Source organism: Saccostrea cucullata, unplaced genomic scaffold (assembly GCF_032062105.1).
Source record: "Saccostrea cucullata isolate Sc308-1 unplaced genomic scaffold, CSIRO_AGI_Scuc_v1 ctg1375, whole genome shotgun sequence".
Taxonomy (NCBI): Eukaryota; Metazoa; Mollusca; class Bivalvia; order Ostreida; family Ostreidae; genus Saccostrea; species Saccostrea cuccullata.
In genome coordinates this window covers 80,001-102,165 of record NW_026926358.1, presented here as the reverse complement: position 1 = coordinate 102,165, position 22,165 = coordinate 80,001, and the positions used below count along the sequence as shown (strand labels likewise).

The window sequence follows — 22,165 nt, the reverse complement described above, 5'->3', positions numbered from 1 at the left end:
CTGGCCCAAAGGTTCTTGAAGATATGTCTTTTAAATATTTTTACAATACGTTTCAATGAAAAACTTGGATTACCTATTCTCGTTCCTCCCTAAACCCCGGGTCATAAATTTAAAAATTTAGAATCTACACTCCCCCAGCATGCTTCCACATAGGTACTTGAGTAGTGGTTTATGAATATGTATGTACCTTCTTGATTTATATGTAAAAAAAAAAGTAATATTTATATGATACAAAAATATTTTTTTTTATAAACCAAGACTCAAGTACCTGTGATGTTTCAACTTTTCAGGCCCAGTGGTTCTGGAGCCTCCTATTTTGTCATCTTTTGCTAGCACGCTTCATGAAATATGCCTATGTGACAAGTCTGTGTGATTCACACACCAATAACTCACACAAAACTTCAGAAACATTCCTTAAATGTTCCAATTAATTCCAAAGCCTCATCTTCCCCTAAGGCATCAAGACAGAAAAAAGAGAAAAACAAATTCCCTCAGTCATATTTCATATATTTATTCCAGTGTTTAATAATACCTCTCACATTCACACATAAATTCTTTGGTCCTGACAGACCCATTCTCTCACTGAATGCCAATAATAAACAAAACATGCAGAATTATAGTAAAGGTGTGAAAAAATAAAGAAAAAAATAGCTCATTGTATGAATATCTGGAATGAATTAAAAATCTAGTAAACTGCAGTTTGATAAATTTAGTATAGCTTAAAAATATTATACAGAGAAAATGTTACAATTTGTATACCAACAGTTTAAACTGAGAGTTTGTTATATCAAATGTTAACTCCTCTTACAGTGTCAATTTTAACAACTGCACCAAAACCAACGCACAGAATTCATCTTGGACATAAAGGGCGGTAACTTTTCATTATCAGACGTTTTGATATCTGACTACATTACATATTGCAGCCTTCCTACTGTATGTTCAACAATTTCATTTTTGACACAATCAGACAAGTTACATTGTACAGGTAATAAACAAAAGTCACTGTTGTACACAATTAGCTTGTTCTTTTTTGATATTATATGTATACAATAACCAATAAATATAAGTATAGCACTTTAGTTGAAGCCTCATTTTCACATTAACGTAGATCCAAGAAGCCTCATTTTAAAATTATGTAGGTCAACAAAGCCTCAATTTAACATTATGTAGGCCAACCGCCACGTTTTCACATTATGTAGGTCAACAAAACATCATTTTCACATTACGTAGGTATGTTCCCATTATCCAATCATGTGGGTGAGCATTTTTTTCTCCTTGTTGTTTTCTAATTTTTCTTTTTTGGAAAACAAAATTTCATTTCAACTTTTTATATATTCTGCCCAAAACATCTTATGAGCAAACTTCAAAAAAGACAATATTTTAGCAAAATTGATTTATAATTCTATGTCCACAAAATGAAAACCTTTAAAATTTTTGACATTGATTTCTAACATAAAAAAAAATGCATGTATTTTTTTTGAATATCAAATCTGATAAATAAATTAAACACACAAAGTTTTCATTGATCCTTCTAGGACCAAGGCGAATGATAAAGCCAGATTTAGTATAAAAATTAAAAATGCAGTGACCATCGTTTACAAAATAAATTCTCTTTCTTCCATAAATTTATAACATTTGATGGTCAAAAATGATAGTTCTCAAATATTCAAGTCTGAACAAAAAATGAGGATCCACTCCTCATATTATGTTATAATGTTATCATGTTTTAAAGAAATATTGGAATCCACCCCTCATTTCAGCATCAGTATTATTACAGTGTTTGGATCCACTCAAACAGTTTAAATTTATCTGTACATGTCTACACAAATGTAAATAATTATCTGCAGCAATTTTAGTGTTTAAATGCACAATTCAAAACGGCCATGCATTTCCTTTTCTTTTGTTCATTTTGTGAAATCTACACTTAATGATTAAAAAAGAAAAATGGTAAAAAGAATTTCACAAATCGTTTACAGACATAAGCACACAGCTGTTTATGCAATATTTTAACTTGCCCTGTCTGTAATTAAAAAAAAAAAAAACATGACATAATATATTGAACAATGCACTTCCTCAAGTGGAAACATTCTCAAGAAATCTCCCTTACTGCAATTCAGTTAGCATTCTAATTTAGCAACAAAATATTTTACCATCTTTCTTGGGCAGTATACTTGTTTCACAAAGTTTTAGGTCCGCATCAAAGTTGTACATACATGTAGCAAAAATGCATCAATATTCATTAAGAAACAAAATAGCCACCAAAGTGTTGCATTCTGTATAATAACATTAACATACAAATCCAATTTCTCGACACAGTTCATTAACCATAACTATATGTACATAAAAAAAAGAACAATTCATAGCAAAATAACATAATCAGGAAAACAGAACTCTTGTCTTCACTCCACCCTAACCACTCGTCAAATGATATGTAAACACTTGAAATCCCGAGCACTTTGACAATAGTGATGCTGAAACGAGTGATCTCCCTTTGTTGTTGTTTGGTTCCTGATGCCTGGTGGTGGGCCCCCCCTCAGACGTTACAACATTTCTGTTGTTTGGGGGCGTTGTTGTCGGTCGGGGCCACGTGAATTGTCTGTACATTGTTACTCGGTGAATTATCATCGTCCGGGCTATCACGAATCTGCTTCTGTGAAACGATTTTGTAAATTTCTGTAAAAAACAAAACATGTCACCTTACAAAAACAGAAACTATTTTATAAATTCCTGTAAAAAACAAAACATGTCACCTTACACAAAACAGAAACTATTTTATAAATTTCTGTAAAAAACAAAACATGTCACTTACACAAAACAGAAACTCTTTTATAAATTTCTGTAAAAAACAAAACATGTCACCTTACACAAAACAGAAACTATTTTGTAAATTTCTGTAAAAACAAAACAAAACACTTCACCTTCTGCTAAACAGATTACCTTTAACATGTATTCTTAAACTTACTATTCTTTGTTTTTTTTTCACTAAAGAGATATCATAACCCACAGGTGGCTGGTGGGGTAATTTGCTACCAGAACTTTTTTGGTTGAGCATTCAGATGATGCTGATGCTAAGTATGAATTAAGAAGCAGGCATTAAATGCCTGGCATATGCATGGTTTTATTTTCAGACCTGTTTACCCATATCAGTTTCCTTATTTTCATAATAGCAAAACATCAGCAGTCTTCACGAAAACTCACTGGTCCGAAGACTGAGGCCAGAGAATTTTGATGTCTGGTCAGTGAAAATTAAATTTCAAGAAGTCCATTTGGATTGTTGATTATCACAATCATAAAGTGTAATTATATACTGTAAATCACTTTTTATTCGCTAGAACTTAATTTTCGCGTAATTACGCGAGAAAATGCGTTCGCGAAAATTTAATGCTCACGTATAAAAGTATTCCTTACGATTATATACAGGAATAACAACTATTCGTGAAAATTATGTCTCGCTTACAAAGAGTCAATGACAATCTCGCGAAAATAAGGTGTCGCGAAAATTTAGTGATCTACAGTATCTTAACTCTCTCACTTAAATTTCATAAATATATCAAATTAAAAGAGCAAGCATGTGTTGTTGAATCATGTTATTATACGTAACATGGATGTATTTACTTAAACACCAGAACTACACACAGTAAAACTCCTTTAGTACGACACGGATATTGTAAATTCACGGATATAACGAAGTTATCTTGGATCCCAAGCTATATAAATTTATGAATTTCAAATACGCATATAATGAATAACGGATACAGCAAAGTAATTTCACTGGTCCCAGTCACTTTGTTATAACCAAGTTTTGGTGTAGTAACTATTAACTAGAACATAAAATGCACGAAAATCCTAAAAACAAATTACTGAAACACGCTAAAGGTAAAAAAATGGCGATGTTTCAAAAGTTGAAGTACATAAACAAGCATGCATAAATTTATTATTATGTATTCATTTTTTCATTATGGGGACCAGTAAAATTTTTGGTTTTTTAACAGTAAATTTTGAAAGTTTCATTGGTAATTTTTGCATAGTATTTAAAAAGTTTTCGTGTGCTTAATAAATGTCACAAATTTATCTTTCCCTGATTTTTTCTAAAAACTCATAAAAAATGCCATGAAAATATACGAAAGGAAAAAGAAACGCAGGGTAAACTTTTGAGCTGAATTAAATTTGTTTATCTTAAAATACTTTTTAGTTTTCCTATCTACCTTTTAAAATCATCTTTCAAAAAGATATAACCAAATTCTCATATGATTTTGTCTAAAAAAACACACATTCATAAGTTATTTATTGAGGGAGGGGGGAGACGATACCCCCAAAAGTGAAAAAAGCGAAACACTCTCATTATCTTCAATATCACTATGGTTTTAAAGTGCATTTGTCAAAGGTTTCCCTTTCCTATTTCTCCTTTGCAAGGAATTTCATCACACTACCTGAGTGTTTATCTTTCAAATTTCCTGGCTATATTTAGCAAGGGTTTTTCCTATATATTCCTTATTTCCTAAAAAATTTTGATCTGCCGGCACGCGCATGCCCCAGTGAGAAACTTGAATACAATCGTAAGTTGAGGATGAGTCCACACATTTCATCGCTTGTGGCCCAGTGGTTCTTGAGAAGAAGATTTTAAAAGATTTTTCCTATATATTCCTATGTAAAACTTTGTGAATATACCCCTGGGGGTCACTTGTCTACATACCTGGACCAAGTGCATTTTAATGTAAAGGGGTTTTTAAAAAATTAAAAGAACGAGTTTTGAAAGCTAAAATCGGTAGTCCCCTTTACCCAAGGATACTTTGTAGCAAGTTTGGTTGAAATCCAAGTGGTTCTTGAGAAGAAGATATATGTTCGCTATATTAATATTGCCAGTTCACAACGACGACAACGGACAAATTTTGATCAGAAAAGCTCACTTGAGCCTTTGGCTCAGGTGAGCTAAAAAATGACGATGTTTCAAAAGTCATGGAAGATACATAAACGAGTTGTGAATTTATTGTTTGATATTTTTTCATTAAGACAGTTCAATTTTTGTGGACATTTATGTTATTGTCAGGACAGAAAGCCTAAAAAGTTTTCTACATTTCGTTTTATCTGTCTGTTGTAAAAAATGCCATGAAAATATACGAAAGGAATCAAGTGCATGAAACTTGTGTAAACAAATGGACTTTTTAATTTTAAAATTTTCAAAAAGATTAAAACTATTGAACTTTATTGAAAATTTTCAAATGACGATACCCCCAAAAGTGAAAATCAAAAACTCTCATTACTTCAATGTAAATGTGCATTTGTCACTTGTTTCTCCTTTGCAAGGAATTTCATCAGAGTGTTTATCTTTCAAATCCTGGTATATTTAGGAAAAAAACTTAAACGTCGCGCGCAGAGAGGAATACAACCGTTAGTTGACTGGCTCAAAAAACCAAATTGCAGAATTGTTTTCTTTCAAATTTTGTATGAATGTAATGATTATAATCATCTTCTCTATAAATGGCTGTTTTTATGGAAGTCAGGTGGCGATTTAAGAGATGGCAGGATGAATAACCCGCTCGTAACATGACTCTGTTTCACGTTACCGTCATCATCACGGTTGATTGAAAACCACTCCAGACCCTCTCTGACAACGGCTAAAACGTTTTATGGGGGAAAATTTACAAGAGACTGCTTAGTAAACCGTTGTTGCCTTTTTCATGAATAAGGCAATTCGAAAACAAGACCCCATTGAACTTCCGTAAACTGTGCCAAGATTACAATAAATTCATAATGTCTCTTAATATTGAAAAACGATGTGCATACCTCATATGCATCAAATAATGCAACAAGATTTGTTGACAAACTCGTCGTTATCAAATTGCATGAGTTTTGGGCTTTTTAGCGTTTTCCCTACGTGACGTCATAAATTTTACGGTTGAGTAATTCTGAATACTGCAGACCTGCCTACCCTTTTTGTTTCAAGGGTGTAATTTCAGAAAATTTTTGGTGGAATTTCAGAGGTAAAAGCGTAATCAATCATGTTTTCCTACTTTGTCGTTTTACAATAATAGTTTATTTCTTTCAGACCCACCGAAATTGTACATTACTAAACAAACCTGGCATAGCCATTTCTTTTTCGAATCATATATCGGCAAAAAAGTGTTGTAAAATATCAGTATCTTATAGTAAACTCAAATTAACCGCACATCCTTAATGAAGCATTTGGTCAATGCGTATCAGATCACTTCATTTTGAAACTTCATAGCAGTTTATTAAATTATTGTACATAATAACACTTATTTTTCTTTTATGAATTTTACATTTTTTTGACTTGATCAAAGCAATGTTATATATGAATTAACTTGAGCATAGAAATGGGCATACTTATTGTAATATCAATTAACAGTTAAAAGAAATAAAGTGCCATCTCGTATTTTTTGTCGCCGGAAGGTGAAATGTTTAGTGATGCCCCAAGTTACTCAGTGTACCAGGGGTTGAAGTAAGATAAAATCTTTGCCATACCGAGTTTAAATATAAGAATTAGGTTTATAACTTTTTCTTAAAATTTCAAATAATTTCTGAATATTAAAAACTTTAAAAATAATATTCTTGTATTTACATTAGGCAGTAAAGAACAACTTAACATTGAATTTATATTTAAACAATTATGAATGTGTTATATAAAATAGCAAAAGCCTTCAATAATGCAAATATCATGAAGGCTTGACCTTAACTTCAAACAAACAGCAGTTGCAGACAAAGGTTTTCATTAATCTTAAAGTGACAGATAAAGAGAAGCCTACTAAATTTTCTGCAGCAGGCTAGATAATTAATCCCAAGGGATTAATTTTCTCTCATCATTTTCTTCTAAAGTTACAGTAAGAACTTTTTCAGTATTAATGATAGAATGGGGTTTTTATACAAAGTTCTACATTAAAAATTAAAAACATTCTTGAATTAATATATTTAAAAAAAAAGGGAAAAAAGTGGAAAAAAAAGTTACCTGTTAAAAAATCTTCTTTAATTTATTTCTTTTTTTAGGATTCAATGAAATCATAACTATCAAACAAAAATAAATAATAAAAATTTATATTTAAATTTTCAGAGTGTTCATAGCATTCCAAATTGATTTAACTTCAAAACAAACTTCATTTGCAGACAGAGGTGGTAATAATCTCAATGTGACAAATAAAGATAATGCTCTGGATTTTCTTCAGGAGGAATATATTTTTTCTAATTAATCCCATGGGACTCCTAGTAGCATTCAGTTTACTGAATGGGAACATCTTCAGCAGTTATCTCTCTTTGCCAATGCATTCTTATATAAAGTAAAGGAATCTACCCCACCACCCCAGCTCCAAATCAAGGGACATAGAGAACCAAACTTAGCATCAAAATATGTATTTTTGCCTACTGAACTACCGTACCAAATTTGATTTTTGGGCAACCATAAAAAAAGTTGCCAAAATTCTAATAGTTAAGGAATCTACCCCACCACCCCAGCTCCAAACTAGAAGATATAGAGAATCAAACTTAGCATCAAAATATGTATTTCTGCCTATTAAACTACCTTACCAAATTTGAACTTGATTGGGCAACCATAAAAAAAGTTATTAGAAAAAAACAGAAAATTTGTGGACGGAAGAGTGACAGACGGACAGACAGACAGACAGACGGACGGACAGACAGAGTGATTACTATAGGGCACCCGCAAATCCTTGCGGGGCCCTAATTATGCTACCCTGCGTTTCTTTTTCCTTTCAGTATATAAGAGAAAATGGGTCTACATTATGGAGAGTTACCTGTTAAAATATTCTGAAATGCTGTTTCTACATTGGTGGAATCCAAAGCCGATGTTTCAATGAAAGACAGGTTATTTTTTTCTGAAAATAAACAACAAAACAGATCGTAAATAAATATATTCTGCTACAAACCGTAAACAAATACATCCTGCACATCCAGAACATATATTTTTTCTACCTTAGGAAGCCTAGTCATTTTTTAAATAAAAAAGAACATATAGAGAAGAAATGTACTAACTTTGATAAGTTATGCCTATATTTGAGTCATAAAGACAGAATAGTTAAAAGTATAGCAAGTTATAGTGTCTTGATTTCGTAAGATACTGCATCAGTAGAATTTTAGCAAGGATTTTTAATGACAAAATACTAAATTTCTGTCTCACTAAGACTTCCACTTATTATATATGGTAATTCTTTCTCCCCATTAAAGCTGAACACGATTTGTAGAGTTTTTTCCCCATATTTGACTGGTCTCTAGCTATATCTAAGGGCCCTTTCACACCGATACCTGTGACAATATAGCAGTCTGTCAGGTGTAACAAAAGATGTTTGTATAGCACTTATGCCCCCTCCCCCAAATAAATGGAATTTTTCAAAGTCCAAGGAGCATAACTCTGTAAACAAGAGGCCCATGGACCACATCGCTCACCTGAGAATCTTTTGTCATATTGTTCTTTACCAGATTTCCCCCTTGTAATACAATATATTGTGGCCCCGCCCTACGCCCGGGGGTCATGATTTGAATAATTTAGAATCTACACTACCCCAGGGTGCTTCCACATGAGTTTCAGCTTTATTTAATACCCAGTGGTTCTTGAGGAAACATTTTTGAAAGATTTTAATATATATTTTCACTGTAAAACTTTGATACCATTGTGGCCCAGCACCAAACCCCTAAGGGTTATGATTTGAACAATTTAGAATCTACACTACCCCACAATGCTTCCACATGAGTTTCAGCTTTTCTGGCCCAGTGGTTCTTGAGAAGAAGATTTTCAAATATTTTTCCTATATATTTCTATGTAAAACTTTGCCTTCACCAAAACCCCACCCACCCCTGGGGCCATGATTTGAACAATTTAGAATTACAACCCCACAATGCTTCCACAAGAGTTTCAGCTTTATTTAATACCCAGTGGTTCTTGAAAAGAAGATTTTCAAAGATTTTTTCACTATATATTTCTATGTAAAACTTTGATTCCCCATTGTGGCCCCGCCCTACCCTGGGGGTCATGATTTCAACAATTTAAAGAGGCATTCTACACATACCCCACAATGCTTCCACATGAGTTTATTTAATACCCAGTGAGCAGAGAAGAAGATTTTCAAAGAAATAATTTTTTCACATATCTATAAAACATATGCCCCATTGTGGCCACGCCCAGACCCCGGGGCCATGAATTTGAACAATTTTGGTAATGACTACACTACCCCAAGGGTGCTTCCACATCAGTTTCAGCCTTATTGATGCCCAGTGAGTAAAGAAGAAGATTTTCAAAGATTTTTCATATATATTTTAGATGTAAAACTTTGATTCTCCATTGTGGCCCTGCCAACCCCCAGGGGGTCATGATTTGAACAATTTAGAAATTACCCCACAATGCTTTTGAGTTTCAGCTTTTCACTTGACATAAGATTTTCAAAGATTTTTCCTATATATTTCTTGAAATTGGTTGTGTGGTTTCAGGGGAAGTCATGATTAAAAATGCTCAAATGTTTAACCCACGACTTCCACATCAGTTTCACGACTGGCGACAGTGGTTCTTTAAAAAGATTTATAAAGATTTTTCCTATATATTTCTATGTAAAACTTTGATTTCCCCTTGTGGCCCCGCCCAACCCAAAACACAACTTAATCTAGATATTCTTATGATTAATCTGTATATCAAATTTCATTTAATATGTGCAGATGGTGGACCGACAGACAGATCGATGAACAGCAGCATAGCAATATGCCCTCCCTTCTTTGGGGGCATAATAAATGGGAAGATTATACCCTGTTGCTGATATTGGAGATAATATAATATCTAAAATGGTTATGCCTCTTAGCGAGTCATGTACAGGTTTAACGTCATGAAGTAAAGAACAAACCTGCAAAAGTAAATCGTTCAAATTCCTCTAACATTATATATACCTATGTTATTGTCATTACTGAAAACAAACCTGCGAAAGCCTTGGCCTCGTCTGTGGGCACGGCTCGTAGATGTCGTAAATCGCTCTTATTCCCCACTAACATGATAACTATGTTATTGTCCGCGTGGTCGCGGAGCTCTTTAAGCCAGCGTTCCACGTTTTCGTATGTTAAGTGTTTAGCGATGTCGTACACAAGGAGGGCTCCTACCGCCCCTCTGTAGTACCTGTAATAAAAGAAAGGAACTTTATAAATCGGGAGTATTTAAGTTTACAACATACCAGTGTTTCCCTTTATTTAAGATAAAGGGTTAAAGATCGATTGTTACAGGCTAAGGGTTGATGTTAAGGAACAGAACTATATTAACCTTACAAAAACTTTTGATTTCTAGCAATGTTCAAAGTGAATCAATCGCAATTGTTTTCATTATTTTTCATCATGCTGCAAGAAATTAATTTAATTTCTTATAAGCATTTAATCATATTGAAAAACTAAAGATTGCATTTACAATGAGTGATGGCTTGGTACCGTTCATGGATTAGAACACTACTATAAGGCTATCTAAATTTAATTCTCTGGTTCTCAGGCCAATTTTCTCCAAAACAGATGTGGGAGGGCGGCATTTTATTTATCATTTTATTGGCAATAAAGTAGATGAGGGAGGTGTTTTTTTAATTTTAATTTTAGAATTTTCTTTAACATAAAGATAATTTTTTTAATCACATAAATACTTTCAATTTCTGGTCAAAATTTCTGCTTTATCCATTGCTTATCAGCGTGTAAACATCATAGGTAATGTCTTCGAATGTATTTTCAAATGAAGTAGCCAAAATATCATTGCAAATGGCTACCGGAAGTGGTATTTGAATACTAAACAACAAAACAAATGAGGTCGAAATTTTTTTCCTGGATTGGTCTCCGCAAAACCAACTTTTTATTTTATCATAAACACAATAAAATTAGCAATGCGGCTACCTCAAAACGGATGCGCGCGGGCCTGAGAACCAGAATTTTAATTTTATATAGCCTAAGTGATACTTATGCGCTAGTGATGGCCCAGTACTGTTCCTGACTTAGTACACTACTATACGTGATACTTACGCGCTAGTGATGGCCCTGTACCATTCCTGACTTAGTACACCACTATACGTGATACTTGCGCGCTAGTGATGGCCCTGTACCGTTCCTGACTTAGTACACTACTATAAATGATACTTACGCGCTAGTGATGGCCCTGTATCATTCCTGACTTAGTACACTACTATAAGTGATACTTACGCGCTAGTGATGGCCCAGTACTGTTCCTGACTTAGTACACTACTACACGTGATACTTATGCGCTAGTGATGGCCCTGTACCATTCCTGACTTAGTACACCACTATATGTGATACTTACGCGCTAGTGATGGCCCTGTACCATTCCTGACTTAGTACACCCCTATACGTGATACTTACGCACTAGTGATGGCCCTGTACCGTTCCTGACTTAGTACACTACTTTAAGTGATACTTACGCGCTAGTGATGGCCCTGTACCGTTTCTGACTTAGTAAACTACTATAAGTGATACTTACGCACTAGTGATGGCCCGGTACCGTTCCTGGCCGGCTGTATCCCAGATCTGTGCCTTGATTGTCTTGCCGTCCACCTGTATACTCCTGTATAAATACAGTAAAAACATGTACATACACCTGTACAATATACAATGTAAACAGATAAATTTATATTATTATAACAGTAACTTGATCCAAAGGATCATATCACGTCGAGTTTACAGGCGCAGATCATCAGATCTAACAAGAACGAGACGCGAAGTGTCAAGTTTGATCTGATGATCCGTGCCTGTCAAACGAGATGTGATGCTGCTCTTTGGATTAAGTTACTGTTATAATGATAAATTTATTATATATATGTCCTCATAATTAGTAAAATATAGCAAAAGAAAACTTTAGAGATCAATTGTATAACATTTATCTACAAAAAAAGTCATAATAACAAGGGACTTTTTAACGTGCAAGAAAAATAACATCATGTTTTTGCGTACTAAGTCATCAGTTTCAGAGAGTGGTGATGTGGATTCACAAAACCACAAAAGACGAACAGAATCATGGAGGAGACGCTATACAACCATGTTAAAGATATATGTACAGCATAACTCGTTTAGTACAAATATGGATATTGCAAATTCATGGATATAATGAAATCATCTTGGATCCCCAGCTATATAAGTTTAATGAATTTTTTGTACTGTTATAACGAATTACGGATATAACGAAGTAATTTCATAGGTCCCAGTGACTTCCTTATTTCAGAGTTTTGCTGTACCTGTTAGCAAATGCTACATAACTGTTTTATATATACCTGGTAGCAATTGCTACAAAACTATGTTTCATATGTACCTGTTAGCAAACACTACACAACTATGTTTTATATGCACATGATAGCAAATGCTACACAACTATGTTTCACACATACCTGGTAGCAAACGCTACACAACGTTTTATACAAACCTGAGAGCAAACTCTACAAGACAACGCTTTATACGTACCTGGTAGCAAACTCGACTCCGATTGTACTTTTACTTTCCAAGTTGAATTCATTCCTGGTAAATCTGGATAGGAGATTACTTTTACCCACACCACTGTCACCAATCAGAACAACTGTAACAGAAATTATCAACCAATCAGAACAACTGTAACAGAAATTATCAACCAATCAGAACAACTGTAACAGAAATTGAAAGGAATTATCAACCAATCAGCACACATGTTAGAAATAAACTTATTAATCTGTCATTCAGCAAAATTCAGTACAACTGTAACTCAAATAAAAGGAATCATCTACTAATCAAAACTGCATGGTGTCACAGAACTTTATATTCAATGTCAGTCCGTGATTCATTAGGTGTTATTAGGTTGTCAAACTGCAACCTTTCAATTCAATGTATAAAAATTAAAAAAATCGAGATAATTAATGCATCAAAATTTTAAGAGAGATGAATTTTACTCTATGTGCAAGTACAACCATAAGGCTTAAAAAAAAAAAATGTTTGTTTCCTGTAACATCCCCAAAAAATTAAGGGTCAGTAGGTGGGAAATTCACATCCCTGGACTGAATATACCAGGTGTCATATTTACAGTGGACACCCAACATGGCATCCAAAATGGCTGCCTAGTGGCAGAAAAAGAACTTCAGAAAGTTGAAGGGGGAAATTGTTGTTACAATAATGATTATTCTTTATAACTAAGGTAAATGTAAACTAGGTTGACATATTTTATGTCTCAAGTTAAGCTACAAGCTATTTTTTTTTTTTTGATACATGGAATCAGCTGATTGATCAAACGAAGTTTTGCCACTTGTCAGAAAAAAAAATCCACCCGGGGGTAATTTGAGTGGTTCGGTCGGGTTACAGGAAACAAACATATTTTTTTTAGGCCTAAGCAGAGAAATTACTACCATTCCTCTGTGTGATGAGGCAATCTCTGCAGCATTTTTTTTAAAATCAAATTTAATTACTTCCCTCCACAAAGCATTTGCTAATTGACAATTATACAATTTATAATTATAACAGACTACACTGTAACACAAGCTTAATGAGTCACATCAGCTGATGCTCTATAAATAGATCAGTATTCAGGTGATTTTTTTTCCAGGTGCACACATGTTCACACTTCCTAAGAAAACTGCTTAAAAATTATGTTTTTCCTTGTGTACTATTTTCAGTGACAATATGCACGCATGTGTTAAGAGAAGGGGAAGTGGGTGGGAAGAAGGGGGGAAGAAGGGGGGAAGAAGGGGGGGGGGGGGGCAATCTTCTCTAATCCCTTATGATCAGTCATAAACAAACTGTACACACTGAGTGAGGACAATTTATGAGTGTGATGCATTGAGATGTTCCTCCATCCTTAATTAAACCACAGTAGATACACATAACAAACAGAGAGCAGGATGTACCATGTGTTACTCTGCTTCCTGTGTATCTAACCTCCGACGACAAGCCATCCTCATCTAGTTAAAGGTGTTGTTAATTAAACTAACATGGCTATCCCCAACACCGTGGGACTAGGGAATCCCCCCCCCCTTATGATGTTACTCTAACTCTCACTTCCTCTGTGACAACCCTGACAAGTTTAAGTAAGTAGTTGACATGCTTACATGAAATGCTCATCTACTTACTTAAGTTAAACTTATCAGGGTTGTCCCCACACACTGTGGGACCAGCAAATTGAAGTGAAGTTGCAGGTCTTTCAGATGTGACTGTAATAACTTAACTCCTGTCAAAGTAGATGTAAGACAATAAAGATTTCCTCACTTAAGCAATGAATAATCATTTTTTGAAAGAGTCTCATATAACTGCAACGGTGTGTGCAAATAAATTGTGTAACGTGCATTAGTGCTTATATTTACATTTTTTAACTTTATCTTCCTGTGTTTTCTATTTAAAAACCTATGTATTATCCTTCATGTAAGCTACAGTTAATGGATCAGTCAACATAACAGCTTCTGGTCAATTTGATCGCGATTTTTTGTTTTCGTTTATGACGCTGCACTTCCTCAGCGTTCAACGATTCATACGACATCAAACTAAAACACATGGTTTAACCTCTTGGCACCCTGTCTGTGTTATGGCGTTTTGATTGCAATAGATTTCCATTCACTTTATCTGCAAAAAATCACGTGTAATGTAAATATTGCTTAATGGCCCCCCAGTGTCGAATAAAGGTCTAAGTTTTCCGGCCTTCACCGGTATACATGGTATATGCTGGTGAGAATTTTTTGAATGGGACATAAAACATCATACAATCAACACAAAATGGGAGGTAAAATAACCTACAATCAACAAAGTAGAACAGTTTCACATTATTTAGAATTATCTCCCTTGTCGGCATCACATTTATTATTCTAACTATATCCTTTGTTACCTTGGTAACATAAATGTAAATATATTGGCTACAAGTGTCAATTCATTCTGAGCGTGCTTGCTATAAGGAATGTTTAGTGAATGTAATTTGGACTGCTCGGGGAACTAATTCCCAATTCTTAAAGCTGAACACTTCTCATAAAATAAAATAGGCACTGTCATACGGGTATATATTTACATTAGCTGTGTTTTTCTACTAAGCCAACATTGAAATTGATTTGAATACCATTTTTGTGTATACTCACGCGTAGAAATATACATGGAGAAACATGCGTTAACGTGATGTTACAATGACACTGCAGCAACGTTGGTAAAAATGCAACGATATAGGGCAGCGAGAAATTCAAATAATAAGTATATTTAAGTTGCTTCCAAACTTGTAAAATGTAAATATAAGGAATGTTTTTAAGTTTACTGTGAATTATTGCTGTGAGAATCACACAGACTTGCACGTAGGCATATTTTTCATGAAGCGCGTTGGCACTTCATGAAATATGCTTACGTGACAAGTCTGTGTGATTCACACACCAATAACTCACACAAAACTTAAAAACCATTCCTTAAAGCTGACATGAACTCTTAAAAAGGCATCAGTTTTCATCTTTGTACGACTTACTACATTCCTGTACGCCCTTGTCCGCCATATTTCTTCAATTCCGCCATATTTAATCGAAGATTTTTGGCCACCTGTACCTGCTATATATAGCCTTGTAGAATTGTTTCACTTGAGTGATTTTCTAGCCTGGCTGTCGACATGTACACATCTCCGATAGCATAGTTTTTACAAGTCCATAAACTGAATAAACTGACCAAATACATGTTTGAAAAGTAAGAATTCAACCAAACAATAGAACTATACCAAGAATTAAATTATTTTTGAATGCATTTGCTGCAATATAGAAAATACACTAACACGGAATACATTCATGTACAGCAAAAATCCATGCAGGTCGAGAAAACGCGTCAAACGCAGTGATAAAACATTTACCTGAATATACTGCTATCGTTACAGGGATGTGCACATGTCGAAAGAATTATCCTATTTTACTTTTATTGAAAAATGCATCTCAGAAATCCATTGCTAACTCAACAGTAAAAGATGCTCGGACACACGTGGCCCATGCCGATCATTTTATTTGCTCAGGGAAAATATCAAAGGTTGAAAGCTCAGTGGGGTTGATTGAAAAAAATGCAAGTGATTTTTTCAAAACTAAACATTACTCTTGTCTGTAAATGTTGCAAATAGAATTTATGATTACATGGTTTAACTTCATTAAATTTATAATAAAGCATGCATTATTACGAATCATTCACCTTTTGAAGATATTTTCCTGTGATAGGAGGGGGGGGTGTAATAAAACATGCATATTAACACTCTCACAAAAATAATTTAAGAAAACGTCTGAAACAGATTGATTTCTTTATGATTAATTATTATCAAGTAAATACTGCACAGTGTATTGGCTTTATTAGACCTAATATAATTTGATTTAAAGTTATTTATAATTTTATGCAATGAAAACATACCCCACGCTCCCCCAAAAGTCGAAGTGCTGAAATTCCAGAAAAAAATAAAGGAATCGTAATTTTCTTGTTATATGCACATCTATGCACATTGTGTCCTAATATCTGCAAAGTTTGACGAAATTGTGTGCAGCGGTTTATGAGGAATTGCGCTGACAAACTGCTCATCTTTATATTCAAGATATGGCCAAAATCTAAATGTAAAAGTGCGGAAATTCCCGAAAAAATATAGAATTCGGAATTTTCTGGTGATGTGCAAATCTAAACATACATTGACTCCTATAAATATCTCGAAAGTTTGACAAAACTCTGTTCAGTGGTTTATAAGAAGTTGCGCTGACCAGAATTTCATGTGAATTAAATTTCTAGACATAAATAATTAATGATTACTAGAAAAAGCAGATAGAAAGAGAGAGCACCCCCCCCCCCCCCGTGAGAATTTCACATTCTACCTAAAATTAGCTTTTTAAAAATTCTCTTGTCTGTTGTCCAAGTTCAGGTTCGACTCGTACGTTCGAGCATAGGTGTCGGAACCGGGGGATGGTTTTTTTTTTTTTTTTTACAAATATATACTTAGTATAGACATTGAACATTGCTGCGTAAGTTTAGCCTCCCCCTCCCCCAATTTCCACAGACAAGTCGCAGTATAGGTTAAAAAAGAGGAAAGTGTTGGTGTTTGGAGAAAAATTTTGTTATTGAAGTTCGAACCTACCTTCCCCCCTTTCCCCCACACGAGATATGATATTCGTGTTTTGGAAAAGGACATTTCCCCTTTTTTTAAGCTTCTCAGATTTTTTGAATGTATAAAAAAATTCTTTGCACTTAGCCCCCCCCCCCCCCACTTTCAATTTGCTTCCGACGCCAATGCGTTTGAGAAGGTATTTGAGAAAGTTCCCAATGTACCCATTCCTGTGATGTATATTTCACGTTTATTATATCCCCCGCTTGAAACGTGGGAGGGTATATAGTAATAGTTATGTCCGTCTGTCGGTCTGTTACGCTTTGGGATACACATCTCTTATCCGCAAATCCTCTTATACCACTTAGTGAAATTTACTAAAACTTTCACAGAATCTTAGGTTTATTACATATTACCAATGTTCACCTCCTATTTTACTTTTTGATCCGACACGTATTTTGGGTTTAGCGACAACAGCAAAATATGGACTTTGCCATTATAACCATATGGGAGGCGGGGGTATCATTTAGTGAGCTCATTGCTCACAATACCTCTAGTTTCTCTTTCAATTTGGCCGTTTGGGTTAACTTCTTGTCCAAATTTAAATTATTATTCAATTTATGAAGTTTCGACATCCCGCCTGAAAAAAATCCTTGATCTGTCCTAAGGCTTAATAAATGGTACAGCAAAAGGTGCGTATGATCTTATACCTATTATTGCCCTAAGGGATGCATGGTTACAGAGTGAGAGAGAGAGAGAGAGAGAGTTAGTTCAATATACAAAGGAGTAAATAAATATTATTCGTATTCAACCAGTGTCAAGTATCCCTACCCTAGCTTTAAAAAATTATTTTCTAAATACTCATACAGAAATTATTTTTATAAAAAAAAAATAGCGAGACTATCAGGCAGGGATACTGAAATCTCGATAGACTCTCTATAACAACATAATTATAAAACATTTTTACATTCCTCAAAATGCACATACTTTGTGGTCGGAGTGACACATTTAAAAAAAATTTCAAAATTCAATTCGGCAGAGATGTCTGTCTTCCAAGAATATTTAGATAACGGTCATGTCAATTATTTTTGCACGCCCCCCCCCCCCCCCCCCGTCTAAAAATCAAATGCCTACACTGTAGATGTCAGTCTAAACAGGGGATGGCATTTCTTCGTGTGTTTATGTGTTAAAGAACGTATAGATCTATGTACACATAAAAAATTGTATTCTGGTTAATTGCTTTTAAGATTTGAAGTAAATAATTACCGTACATCAAATTACTTGGTTTAGATTTGAGATTAGCACTAAAATAATCAGTTATAATTGACAAATGAATTTTGCGACGCAAACCAACTGCTGACTATATACATGACTTTGTATAGAATGTATATTAGAACGACATGTAGATAGACATTTATGAACAGCAGTTATAATAACCCCCCCCCCCCCTTTCAGCCGCGCAAATACCAAATAACTTCTCTTTCCACTTGTGATATTTTCCCTGACCAAAATCTGATCAGCACGGACTAAGTGTATCGGCCTGCTAGTCTGTAGGGAGTAATGACATTGTGTTTATTTTTGAGCTTTTACGGAGTTTATTTCTTTTTTGTGATGCATTTTTCAATAAATGGAATTCAGGGTGTATATCACTTGACTTGTGCACATCTTCGAACCGATGCAGTAACCTTATTACCAGGTATGGGTACGTTTACAGCGTTCGAGGCGTTTTCTCGATATGCACCAATTGCATAGGGGCTGCAAATCAAAGACGTTGGTTGTTTTGTTCCATTCAAATGATATAATTTCAAAATGTGTTTGCAGATTTTACTGCTTTTTATTTCAAGTTTATTCTGCATAATTTTTCGCACTGTAAAAATACGTACGCGTGACGTGCATCTAAATTTCTCACCAAACTTGCATTTTTTTCTTTTGATTCAAATCAATAATTATTCAGAAATATGATTATTATGTTGTTTATTGTGGTTTTGAAATGTCTTGATCTCCTCATGTGTTCTCATATGCTTTACCATCGGAGATGTGCACAAGTCGATACCCAAACCAAAAAATCATTCAACTGTAACGAGCGCTTTGGGGTATATGTCATTACAATGAGACAAGGTATCTGAAAGAAATATGGCGGAATACGGCTATAGTTGGTATGAAACAAGTCGTACATAGATGAAAATGTTGCGTTTTTAAGAATTCATGTCAGCTTTAAATAAACCCTTCAGTTTCATTACACCCGATTGCACACTCGAAACTCGTGACCGACGTAGTATTCCTTTCGTGGTCTTAGATTTCTGTGTTTATTCCTTGTTTTTATGTGCACTTTATGTTTGTGAATAATATATTGACCTGTATTTTTCATGATACTTTTGTCCTGTTTTGGAAAATGCATAAAATTTGACAGACTATGCCTTTTTACGAGTAGTGTTCAGCATAAATGGACAGTATCATATAAAGATGGCTGCACTGGGAACACATATCTACACTGTGTTTAAATTCCACTGCTTCACAACAGTAATATCAAGCTACAGGAAGTAGATCAAAACGTGTAGACAAAAATCAGTTTTTATTATCATACAATAAAATTAAATATAAACTGATATCAAATTGCTAAAGGTAAACATAACACTTCTTCTTCCTCGTGTTTTAGTAATCGTGGTTATGCCAGAAGTTATTTATAAAGGACAATTTCTCATCTCTTTACACATGTATACAAAGTGAAACTTACATTAGCTTCGATTTGACAGTTGCCATTGCTGAATGCGGGTGGTTTCGCTCCGATTACGTGTTCGCGCCGAGTGGTTTCGCGCCGATCACTTGTTCGCGCCGAGTGGATTCGCCCCTCTTGTACAATATATATTAGCTTTAAAGTTTTAAAGATTTCTATCTGTATGAGTGCTTATAATGAAGATTATCATTCTATTTTCTAATTACTGATGTGTCTCTATGCAAAGATTGATTGCCTTTGAAGTTTCCTTGTTCTACATAATTTAAATATTGTAAATAAATTTTTAAAATATAGTAAATCAACTGAAAAACAATGACAGCTTTCATTGAAAAATCAACGCGATTTGTGAAATAAAGATATATATTTTAATATCCAGTCCTAAATTATTCCAAATTAGACGATCAAATCTGTTCAAATAGTCATAATTTGGCTAAAAATGGCCTCACTTAATGGGATAATTATCCCACATAACACGACATTAACGCTTGGGGTTAATTAATTATAAGCTACCCGACAGGTAATCAGGGGGAAGCCATTCTGTATACCACCTATACATGTATTTTACCTGTAGATAAATGGGGCGAAACCACTCGGCACGATACCACTCGGCGCGAACACGTAATCGGCGCGAAACCACCCTACACCCCATTGCTGATTATTAATTGACTTAACTAATTGCACTGCTAGAAACTTAGATCTATAAATAACCAACATGCAATTATTCCAATCATGTGACTGATCCAATGTATACATAATTTAACCTGCACACACACACACTCAGAAACTGCAAGTTTGACAAGCGGGCTATCTTCACCCCCCCATAATTGTCGTGTCAATTATTGATAATAAACAGCTAATAATTAAAAGTAAACAAACAGATCAGCTGAAAGCAGATTGTACTTCTGAAACTGATACAACTAATGCAATTGACAAAAATATGGCAACGATTTAAAGTATCACACACTGAGGTCATGAAAGAGACGATGAATATTGACGTTTCATTAGTTTGACAACTTTTTGACGGACCAAATCCTCCCCCCAATTTTTTTAATAAAGCTGCCCCGTAAAAATCCCGTGCAAAACTTAGTACAATGTGTGAAAATATAAAACACACACCTGACGCTACTTACCTAAGTACCTATATTTTACCTATATTGTGAATATACCTTTAAATAAGTAGTCATATTCGTCGTCCTTCGTCCCCATATTACAACTTCCGGAATGAACGGAAGAGCCGCCTCAACAAGTTAATTACTATGTAATCGGGGATCGTCTGAAAAAATCACAATCAAACACGGTTAATTGTCCCTCTATCTACTTGTAGAATCCAGGTGTTATCGGTTTGGGTCAACGATGGGTCAGATTGGTGCTTGATTGGGGACGATTTTCCTCTTGTCTTCTCTTGGTAATTCAATATGGCGGAATAGACGCCCCTTGTGTTCTTTTGCGCATTTCTATACGTCATTTTGGCGCATCCGGAAATTCATATTTTCAAAACAAATGTCATATTTTTCTAAAGAACATTTTACTTAAACAATACGTGGGTTTAATTAAATTCAACATTTAAATTGAACTTATTAAAGAGACTAGATCTACGTTAGCCTAGGCCTATTGGAAATATTTTGATCATAATAAAAGGCCTCTGGCGGATCCATTGGGTGGAATAGAGTGGCGGATCTACTCATATTCCTTCTTTCTAGACCCCCCCCCCTCCACAATCGTTGCAAGCTACGTTTTTTCTTTTTTAATCCATTTTATTCTCACGGATTTTGGATGGGAATAGAATGGAAACAAAGGAGAAAGGACAGATATATGGCTTGCAACTATGGACTCCCCTTAAATTGGGTACACATGACACTTGGTGAAAACGGTTTTTCGGAAATACACGACAAAACGGCACTTGGGAATAATCAAAACGGCACTTAAAAAAAGTCATCATGGCAGTTTTTTGATGTCGCACTCACATGAATTATTTTACAATAGATATTTAAATACCAAAAAATAAGTTTATTTAAAGTTTTATGAGCCCATTCATAGGCGTCGGAACCCGGGGTGGGGGTGGGGGGCTGGGGAGTGGGCTTAGCCCGCCCTCCCCCACATTTTTTTGCAAATATATCCATAATATAAACATTAGAAATTGGGGTTTACCTTTTTTTGTTTATATGTCATTAATTAATTTGATACGTAAATGAATACAGTATGAGAAACATTAACCTACACGAGTCAGTGAAAAATTCATCATGTAACTTTTCATATACAATTTTGTGTTTTGGTGTCCAGGCTAAAATATGAAAACAATACATATTACCAGATACAGGTGCAGATCTAGGAATCTTTTTTTTGAAAGACAAGGGGGGGGGTGTATACCACCCCACTACATACACATACACACTCCCCCTAAAAATAAACATCTG

General features: G+C 34.6%; 1 protein-coding gene across 1 annotated transcript; it reads right to left on the bottom strand.

The window, feature by feature from the left end:
* Nucleotides 1-495: 495 nt before the first annotated feature.
* Nucleotides 496-21,199, bottom strand: LOC134271462 (ras-related protein Rab-11A). Its single transcript, XM_062753656.1, has 6 exons — nt 20,918-21,199; nt 12,442-12,553; nt 11,468-11,551; nt 9,927-10,120; nt 7,764-7,844; nt 496-2,673 (listed from the first exon to the last, which is right to left on the bottom strand). Exons 1-6 carry the CDS (start codon nt 20,955-20,957, stop codon nt 2,534-2,536), a joined length of 651 nt encoding a protein of 216 aa, XP_062609640.1. The 5' UTR covers nt 20,958-21,199; the 3' UTR covers nt 496-2,533.
* Nucleotides 21,200-22,165: the final 966 nt, after the last annotated feature.

Coding starts and splice junctions, on each gene's coding strand:
- LOC134271462 (XM_062753656.1), bottom strand. CDS start 20,957: ATGGGGACGAAGGACGACGAATATGACTACTTATTTAAAG. Junction 12,554..20,917: donor ATATGACTACTTATTTAAAG/GTATATTCACAA, acceptor TTTCTGTTACAG/TTGTTCTGATTGGTGACAGT. Junction 11,552..12,441: donor GGAGTCGAGTTTGCTACCAG/GTACGTATAAAG, acceptor GTATTTATACAG/GAGTATACAGGTGGACGGCA.